This window comes from Abrus precatorius, unplaced genomic scaffold, assembly GCF_003935025.1.
Source record: "Abrus precatorius isolate BTA unplaced genomic scaffold, Abrus_2018 Scaffold10, whole genome shotgun sequence".
Taxonomy (NCBI): domain Eukaryota; kingdom Viridiplantae; phylum Streptophyta; class Magnoliopsida; order Fabales; family Fabaceae; genus Abrus; species Abrus precatorius.
Window position 1 is genome coordinate 22,356,159 of NW_020874292.1, and position 10,886 is coordinate 22,367,044.

The 10,886-nt window shown below is 29.3% G+C and overlaps 1 protein-coding gene across 1 annotated transcript; it reads left to right on the forward strand.

Moving 5' to 3' along the window:
* Window positions 1–5,222: 5,222 nt before the first annotated feature.
* Window positions 5,223–8,174, forward strand: LOC113852057 (cation/H(+) antiporter 15-like). The gene is made up of 3 exons (XM_027482315.1): window positions 5,223–5,432; window positions 5,784–6,779; window positions 6,879–8,174. Exons 1-3 carry the CDS (start codon window positions 5,223–5,225, stop codon window positions 8,172–8,174), a joined length of 2,502 nt encoding a protein of 833 aa, XP_027338116.1.
* The last annotated feature ends 2,712 nt before the right edge of the window (window positions 8,175–10,886 follow it).

The window sequence follows — 10,886 nt, forward strand, 5'->3', positions numbered from 1 at the left end:
AAGATGGAAAAGAAGGAGAAGCTTCGCTTTCTGTGTTGATAAAGTGATTGTGTTGGCTTTCTTTTTTGGCAGAAAAGTTTACACGTATATAATATGGAATATGGATTCTTTGCTACTCGCTCTCCCTCACCTATACTATACACATAGAAATCAGGAAAAGCAAGGCTTAAAACAAAGTCCTACAGGTTTGAAAATTTATGAAAGCCAACATAATAATATAGCATGTGCGCTTCATCTGAGATGGACGTGACAATGTTTTGGTTAACATTAAGAGTGTCACCGTTACTTCCACAAATCCACACACACGAAGGATGTCCCATCAATATCATCATGTACGTAAATTTTTAATTTCTACCATTTATTCTAGGCAAAACAATAAGGTGTAATTGCATAATCTTGCAAACTCCTGTTGTTTCTGTGGGTTTCATCACATTTTCTGTTATAATATTTCACTATAGTTTAAATATTAAAATCTCCAATTAGCTATACTTTTAAAATAAGGTGCATGTTATCGTGCAATGCAGTTATATACCTGAGGTGTCACTTGTTTGCGTCCCATTAATTAGGTAAGAAAACATTAAGGGTTATTTGAAAAACAAGTCTAATATCACCATCAGGGTGTAAGTGGTCCTCTGCTTGATCTTGTTGTAATCAGAACACGGTAGAGACAGTTGTGGTATGTATTCACCCTCTTGACCGAGATAAGCGCTGCTAAACATTGAGGCGTGCCGTTGAATCCATCACTAAGTACAAGCTAGTAGCAGCTGGAAAATCAACTTGTCCTATTAGAATTTGTCACACCCTTTGAAATGTAAACATGAGTAGCTCTTTCTGTGTTTATTTGATAAACAATTGAGCTTATTAGAAGCTAAATAATGATCCATGGCATTCTAATTATGTCGTAACTAATGAACACCCATTTTTAGTTTTGGCTTTTGATAATTAGGCACACCCCTTTTGCATGGAAAAAGAAAAGGAAAAAGCAAGAAACCTCTGTTCGCTTCGATGATAGCTATGAAATCTTTACCTTATTACCTTTGACCCGTCTGCTATCTGAATCCCAACAAGAACAAAAAGGAATAATCTTTTACTATGACATGCCCAATAATAATAACTTTGACTAGTTTTGATATTCTTTACTATTATTGTTAGACTGAGAATGATAATAATATTTTATCCGGGTCACCCCACTGTGATAATGAAGTTAATAATGTTGCTATCTTACTTTCTTATATTGCAGAATATTAAACAGTTCCTATAGCTCATAATGTAATGCTGATTCGGCATTTGTGTTGAAGACATTAATGCAGAGTTGTTCACATGATGATGATCAAGACGGGAAGTGTGTCAGAAACGTCCCACTTGAATTGACTATCATCTGCGTTGGGAATTATCAGTAACGTTTAGGCTATTGGGGTTCATGAGGGACATTCAATTGTCTTTACCAACAAGAGGTACCACATTACATGTGACTTGTGAGACAATCATCTAACTTAGTACCGTCTAAGTGCCATATCTTATCAAAATTTCATGAATTAAAGATAAAGATAAATAGAGTACGCCAAGGAGGTTAGATGCACTTTATATTATATTATATTTTATATATATATATATATATATATATATATATATATATATATGTTAGATGCACTTTATATTATATTATATTATATATATATATATATATATATATGATATTTTAAAAATAACTTTTGTCAAAAGTTATTTTATCATTAAATTAATTAATATAAATCAAACATTAGTTCATATATAATTTTATAACCAAGACTTATTTATATTATAAAATAATTACTATATGTTAAAAAGTTGTTTAATTATAAATAAAGTTTTGAATTTATATGAATTTATATATCACTCTATTTGTATGTATAATAAACTTTTGTTTACTAAAGTGTCACATGGCATATCTTTTACACTTCTACCCAGCGTTTTTTTAATTTTTATTTACTTTTAGATTTTAAAAATTATAAGAATATAATAAAATTCAATAAATAAAAATTATTATCATGTATATTCAATAGAAAATAAAAATACACCTTATAAAATAAGTTTAAAAAATTATTTATATATATTTAGTGATTACTATAATATGAAAAAAGTGCAAATAATTTTATAAATTATATTTTAATATTTATATTATTGATTAATTTAGTCTTCTAAATATTTAAGATAATAATTCTTTCAAGTGTTAAAATGTAATAAAAAAAATTTCATTTTGATTTATAACTTAATAAAACAACTATTTTGATGTCATTTGAAAAATCAATTTAATATCATAATTTTATAATAACAAAATTGATATTAAATATTTTTTAAAATACTCAGCACATATTTTAATATTTCTTTTAGAAGTAATTTATAATAATCTTTTCATTAAAATTAGTGTAATATAAATAAAAAATATTTAATATTATTAGTTATATATTTTAAATGATTAATAATATAAAAATAAAATAATATGTTTTTTTTATAAAGTTATGCATCATATATATAATGCTAGATGAACCTTATATTTTGAACATTTTATCGGCATTTTAGTTTATGTTAATTATTTCTTTTAAAACTATAACATTTATTTATTTGAAAATTTAAACACTTTTTTCTAAACTTAAATATCAATGCTTTATGATATATATGTTTTTTATTCATTTGAATTATTTTTAATGGTAGAAGTATTTTTTTTTTCTTTTCTTTTTTTCTTTTATAGATCATTAAATATATATATATATATATATATATATATAATTATGTTCCTGAAAATATTTCATTTGAATCCGACTTGAAATCAACTTTAAAAAAAATATATACAATAATAAATTATTTAAACTTGTGTCATTAATTATCCCAGATAATACCAACCCTTAAAATGTGATATAGTCAAATATAAAACATTTCTTAAACTAAACCCCACCTAAAGTTCCTTAAGAAAGAAATACCTAGTTTCGGTAAAAGCTGAAGTTATGGCTCTTTCAATTAAGGCGAAGGCTAATTCAAGAATGTCTTACCACATTAGAGGGTAAAAAGCATATTTGAGAATATAATTAGTTAACAAAGTTGTTCTATTGTTTGACCTATGTTGTCTTATAGTAATCACTAAGCACATTCAAAAAAAATCTCCTAATGAATAGTGTAGCTCTGAACCTCTTATTCATTCACATGACCTAGGAATGGACCTATGTTCCTATGCTTTTTGGTAATCGCACTGCATTATAGAAAATTTGAAAAAAAAAATGGTAAAAAGAGAAAAACACATTTAATTGACTAGAACTGGAATAAATTTAATTAATTATGAAACAAAAAGAAAGGTCACTTTCTATTACCTAAATAGAGTTATGCTATTTGATGCTTCTTTTTTCAGTACTGAAACAAGAAGAAATGTTGCAATGAGCTTCTCGAACGAACTTGATGATTGAAAGGGAAAAAAGTGAAAAGTAGAAGGCATTAGTCATAAGGAAAAAGGTTTTGTTGAGTAACTGAGAAGCGTGATTGAACGAATAGCTTTTACCTTTGCACACTTCAAACTACGTTGGGGTAATGTAACTTTCATAACTTTTCTGTACTTTTTTTTGTTTCACTTCTAGTGACTGTCTTCTTCTTCGGATGGATTCTATGCGTCGCATTGGTGCGAGAGAAAGGCCTCAACGCTCCCACCGATCCCTCAGTCTATTCATTTTCAAGTTTTACCATTGGATGCAATCACACTTTTTTTTTTCTTGTCCTTTCGCCCTCTCAATAAATGTTTATTATATATATATATATATATATATATATATATATATATATATATATATATATATATATATATACTTATAATTTATCTGTTAGATCAATAAAAATTATTTTTCATATTAAATTATTAACAATTCAAAAATAAATGTAACTTATATGTGTGTAAATTGATCATTTCTCTCTCTTTATGTGTATGTATATATATAAAAATATTCTAAGGTCAATATAAATCTAAAATTTCTTACACTTAATTTAATTTTTTTTAAAATTATGTGTAAGAATTTTTAGATTTAAGATTTACATTAATATTAGAATATTTTTTCCTATATATATATATATATATTAATTGATATATTAGTTAATAAATTTTTATAAAATATAAGATTGATTAATCTAACGGTTGATTTGAGAGCTTTTGAAAATGAGTTAAAAGTCGGATATTTTATATATTTGCAAATGTTTTATTTGTTCTTAAAAATTTAATACAAAAAATAAATTTTAAAATCTTTAGAATGAATTTAATTGATAAATCATTATTTACTATTAATAGATAAATATGTTATTATTCTTAATATTAATTGAAAAAATTTAAATATTGGTTAATAAATTATAATTTTTATTTAAATGAATAATAATTAACAAATTAAAAATTAATTAGATTAAATAATTTTTTTATTGGTCATCTTTTATCATTGAATTTAATTCAGATTTAAAGCCCGTGGAACAACTCTCAGATGGAGTCCTTCCTGATGGGCCGACTGAGTTTTAAAATATTTTGGGTACTGAGGAATGAAATAGAGAGATAGATTAAAAAATAACAATTGAGAGATAAAATAATAATAATAATCTTCGACAGTATAAGAAATATAGTAAAAATGATACATTCGAAGAGAACAAAAATATTCTTCAACTTATTTAGACGAGTGAAAAAGAGAATAAAATAAAAAACAAAGTTGTATTAAAGAATTATTTATAATATTCATAATTTTTTTACCGGTAATTAGAGACTTGTTTCATTTTATAAGGCATGGCACAATTAATGTGGTTGTGATGGATGTGAGTAGTGATTATATATAATGTTTACCCATGTGGCATACGTTCCAATGGCCCCCATTTTAAGCAGAGATCATGAGGTAGATTGAGTTTTCAAAAATAGATAGATACATACATTTAATGCATGCAATCATGCATCACCTTAGAACGTTTCTTCCATTGGTGCTTCCGGGACAAGGAGGCACCAGTGCTAACCTGTCTCCTCTCCTTTGGTTGTGTTCTTCCCAGAAAAACACAAGCAAGGGGTGTCTACTCTCTTTCTTTTGTGTCTTTCTTTTCCATCCTAACACATTAGGAAAGGGAAGAAATCAATGATGCCTTCAACATAACAAAAGGAGGATACACTTTCTGACATATATAAGAACGGTGCTGCCTATTGTGTTATTGATTTTGAAGATTGAAGCAAAATGGAAAACTCAATGGCACCACCGTTCAATATGTCAGATAGATCAATAATTTGCTATACGCCAACCATGACAACAACAAATGGTTTATGGCAGGGAGATAACCCTTTAGATTATTCCCTCCCTCTCTTCATCTTGCAATTAACGTTAGTTGTTTCCGCCACACGTTTCTTTGTTTTCATCCTCAAGCCATTCCACCAACCTCGTGTAATTTCTGAAATCATGGTAAGTTCATTTTTCTTCCAAATTCTATTTCCCTGCTCCAATTAGACAAATACTTTGAATAAATACAATCGAAACTTCTGTTTTCTGGGTTGAAATATATAATTGAACCATATGGCATAATGTATTAGTTTACAAATCTAATATATATATTAACGCTTATGATTTATAATCTTTTTTTATAATTGTTATTATTATCTACTATCAATAAGTTGTTCTTAAATAAGATCAAGAAACTATTAGACTTTTGTCATAATATTACAGATTTTGACTTTTGTGAGACATTGGTTTTGTTTATTCAAATATTTTAGAACATGATTTTAACTGGGTCGAATCATTTGATAATATTTGCAGGGAGGATTGCTATTAGGTCCATCGGTGGTTGGTAGAAGTGAAAAATTTGCAAATTCTGTATTTCCATTGAAAAGTGTGATGGTGATGGAGACAATGGCAAACATAGGCCTCATATACTTCCTTTTCCTAATAGGGTTAGAGATGGACATTTCAATTATCAAACGCGCTGGGAAAAGGACTGCATCCATAGCTGTTGCTGGTATGGTATTGCCCTTTTTGGTTGGTGTTTACTCCTCATCTTTCTTAGATGAAAAAGACGAGAACATGAACCATGGAAGCTATGCCCTCTATCTTGGTATTGTTCTATCTGTGACAGCATTCCCAGTGCTTGCTCGAATGCTAGCTGAGCTAAAGCTCATCAACACAGACCTTGGAAAACTTGCTGTTTCAACTTCTCTCGTCAATGACGTGTGTGCATGGATGTTAATGGCTCTAGCTATTGCTTTGACACAGCAAAATACTAGCACTTGGGCCTCTCTGTGGGTTGTACTATCAAATATTGTTTTTGTTTTGTTCTGCTTTCTTGTTGTTAGACCAGCAGTGAATTGGTTGATCAAGAGAACCCCAGAAGGAAAACACTTCAGTGACTTCCAAATATGCGTTGTGCTCCTTGGTGTTATGATCTCAGCCTTTGTCACAGATGTGCTTGGAACACATTCTATTTTTGGAGCTTTTGTATATGGGCTAGTGATTCCAACTGGCCCACTTGGAGCTGCCATAATAGAAAAGCTAGAAGACTTTGTTTCTGGGCTTTTGCTTCCTCTCTTTTATGCCACTAGTGGGCTTAAGACTGATATCAGCTTGATCAGTGGAGCTCGTGCATGGACATTTATACTCATGGTGATTCCTCTCACTTTTATAGGCAAGATTGTTGGAACTCTTGGTATTTCACTCCTTTTCCAGATACCAAACCGTGATGGTGTTGTTCTTGGTTTACTTATGAACACTAAAGGCCTTATTGAAATAATTGTGCTCAATGTTGGGAGAGAACAAAAGGTAAGCCACTCACGTCCTTTTGGTAAGATAATTATATTTATACTTAAACTTCCCTTAATGGATCAGCGAACAAATCTGAAATCAAATTTGTCTATGCAGGTCTTGAGTGACAAAATATTCTCAATTATGGTTATCATAACTCTCATAATGACAGCAATCGTTTCACCCATTGTGACATTAATTTATAAGCCGAGAAAAAGGCTCATACCTTACAAAAAGAGAACAGTGCAAAATTCAAGACTTGATGCAGAATTAAGGATGCTGGTGTGTATTCATGCCCCTAAAAATGTCCCCACAATAGTTAATCTCCTTGAAGCAACTTACCCTCACAAAAGGTCTCCAATATGTGCTTGTGTGCTCCACTTAGTTGAACTCACCGGTAGAGCTTCTGCCATGCTTGTTGTCCATGCTAACAGAGAATCAGGAGGCCCAGCGCTCAACAAAACACAAGCACAAACCGACCACATCATCACTGCATTTCAAAACTTTGAGGAACATGTAGGTCATGTCTCAGTCCAACCCTTGACAGCTATTTCCCCTTACTCTACCATGCATGAAGACATATGCAGTTTGGCAGAAGAGAAAAGGGTATCCATAGTCATCATTCCTTTCCATAAGCAGCAAGCAGTTGATGGAGAAATGAAAGACACAAATCCGGCTTTGAGAATGGTGAACCACAATTTATTACAGAATTCACCTTGCTCAGTTGGTATACTTGTGGATAGAGGCCTTAATGGATCCAACCGCTTAATTTCAAGTCAAGCATCTCACCAAGTGACTGTGTTATATTTTGGAGGACCAGATGATAGAGAAGCACTAGCTTATGGGTGGAGAATGTCAAGACATCCAAGGGTTCGCCTCACTGTCATGCATTTCATTCCAAGGGTGGATTTAACTGAGACTCAGGCTACAGATAAGTTTGATATAAGAGCAAACAGCATAAATAATTATATGGCTGAGAGCAAACTAGACGATGAATATATGAAAGAGTTCAAAATGGTGGCTGCAAAAGATTGCTCGGTTGTTTACATAGACAAGGTTGTGAGTAATGGAGAGGAAACAGTTTCGGCAATAAGATCAATGAACAATGCCAATGACTTGTTCATTGTTGGAAGAGGTCAAGGAGCAGCATCACCACTAACAGAAGGCCTAACAGATTGGAGTGAGTGCCCAGAGTTGGGAGCCATTGGTGATTTGCTAGCTTCTTCAGACTTTGAAACAACAGCTTCAGTGTTGGTGATGCATCAATATGTTGGGCAAGGGCCAGATGGGGAGGAAGTTTTTGCTTGTGAAAGACCATGGCAAACAAGCGAAATGTACGTTAACATGAAACAACAACAACAACATATGCAAAGATATACAGTGCCAATGGGAATGGGAAACTCTTTCTTATAATGTTTCCTTATTTGTGGTCATGTTGTCACATTAACCAAGACAAAACAACATTTGATAGGGACATGTAAATCTTTCCAAATGAGCACAACACCTGCTCTAGTTGAATAGAGGTTTCAGAAGGCAAAGCCTAACAACCACACTAGCAAAGGGCCATGACATGGAACCTTTGCGGGAGTGTCTCACTAGAGCCTACCCATTTGTTATAGTGCACTGATAAACGTGCATATACAACATATATGTTGTTGTAGTGTCTCACTAGTTTTTGGGCTGTTTGTTATGCCAAAATTGTAGGGGGAATTGTCCATTCGTGTAAGACATGAATTGAGAGAAAAGATCAGTGTAAAAAAGGATTTAATTGACATGTAACGATTAGTGTGAAGATTTTTTTAATACGTGAGAATCATTTATTTTGTAATAATCAATTAAAAAATTATATTCATTATATATTTTAATCCGTTGACAATATACATATTTTTACAAAAACAGCATAATAAAATTAAATGAACTAAATATTATAGTTTTATCTTTAACTTAATTTGCTATAGAATAAAGAAAATGATATCTTTGAATTTAACATTTGTCACTCAAATGTTAAGGCTATAATTAACTACTTCAAAATGAAATAAAGATCACAATGTGTGAGAAGTTTTTTTTTTTTCTTTTTAAATTATTTTATTGTTAACTTATGCGATGCCAGAACTAATTGTGCAATAAAATTTATTTAAACCATTGTGTATTTGTGTTTAACAATCACATATACAAACCAATCCGAAGGTAGCTCCTGACATGCATGTTAGTATAATCGTTGCTACTCTGCCAAAGATAAGAGTATGATGTTAAGAGATGATCTTAACAAATTTGTAAGGTGTAAGGGTCAATTAAAGTTGTGTAACATATATAGAAATTAAATTAAAATTTCGTGATAACAAAATAATCTCATTATAACAGACTCTAACGTTGAGGATTATTAAAAATTTATATATCGAGATATTAAATAAAAAAATTAAAAACCAAATTAACATTTTGTAGTACATGTAAAGATCAAATTCATATTTGAACTTTCTTTTTAATACCATCTTTTTATGTACATAAATCTCGAAATTAAATATTAGATGACTTCCTATACTTTTTTTTAATAACAAGTTACTTCCGATACTTAACCAAAACATGTTGATATTAATGTTACTTATATATGTGAAAGACTAAATCAATATAAAATTTCGTAAAACTGACCACATTCACATGATATATATATATATATATATATATATATATATATATAGTGAGAGATTAAAATGGGTTTTACTAAAAGAAATAATGTAAATATAGATGGGATTGCATTTGAATATAGTAATTTAGAATGCATGAGTTTTTTTTTTTTTTCCTCTTTTCCTTTTTAACCATATATTTACATCAAACATGTAACGAATGAAGTTTCATTTTATTAAAAAAAATGAGCATCAATATACAGCATATAAAAAACAGACATTTAAAATATTTTTCGGGCCCTTTTCATTATTTTTTGAACACCAAGAAGATTTTGATTTTTATAAATTTTGTTTTAAGTAATTCAAAAAAAGCTAAAAAGATTAGTTGGACACTTCTTTCTAAAATTTCTTTCACACTAATTTGAATTCTTTTACAATAATTATGAATTTCATTTTAGTCACTATATACATGTGTGTATTCTTCTGTAAGTCACAGTACAGTAAATAATAACAGACAAAAAAATTTCAAATCTCATTCATATAATATTCGTGCAGCAGAGATGGAAAACCAACACTACTTACCTGTTTGACAAAGACAATCAATTGACACCTTTAAAATTTTCTTGCTAAAATTTCGTTTATAGTAATTTGAATTATCTTAATATACTTATCAAATCAATAATTATAAATTTAGTTTTGATTGCTCGTATATGTTTTCTTCCGGGGCATATCCTTATCATTCTGGTAAATGACATTCAGAAAAACCAAATATCTTCGCGAGGAAGGGATGAGAAACCCACTTTGACTTCTTCTTTGTTTCTTTTTAACTTGACCTGTAATTAGGTTCCAAACTGCTTCAACTTCAAATCAAATGAGTTTTAAGTCAAAGCAAAACTTCACAACAGTAATACCCATTTTTATACTCCACTCTTCGTTGTCTCTGTTTAAAATTTTAACACCCTTTTTAGAAAGATTTTTTAAACATGTGCTAAATGATACCCGTTAAAAAAATACAGTAAAATTTTATTTAAAGTTAAAATATTTAATGTTATTCATATATTGAATTTTGTGATATTATATTATTTTTTTATAAAAAAATTACTATAACTAAGTTTTTATTGTGTTTTCTTTAAAACACATTAAAAAAAATTCTATTTATGAAATGAATAAATTATTTTCCTAAAAAGTAAATCAATATTTAAAAATATGTTATAACATTTTATGTTATTTATACATTGAATTTTGTAATATCATATTATTTTCAATAAAAACTTATCATATATAACTTCTTGTTATACGCTTAAAAAATGTTTAAATTTATGTGCTTATGAAATAATTAAATTATTTTCTAAAAAAATTAATTAATATTAAAACTATGTTTTAACGTTTAATGTTATTCACGTACTGAATTTTGTAATATCATTAATTTTAATAAAAAAGTTTACCCTGTATAAATTCTTATCATGTGATCTTAAATACACGTTGAAAAGATTGTTTAAAAGAT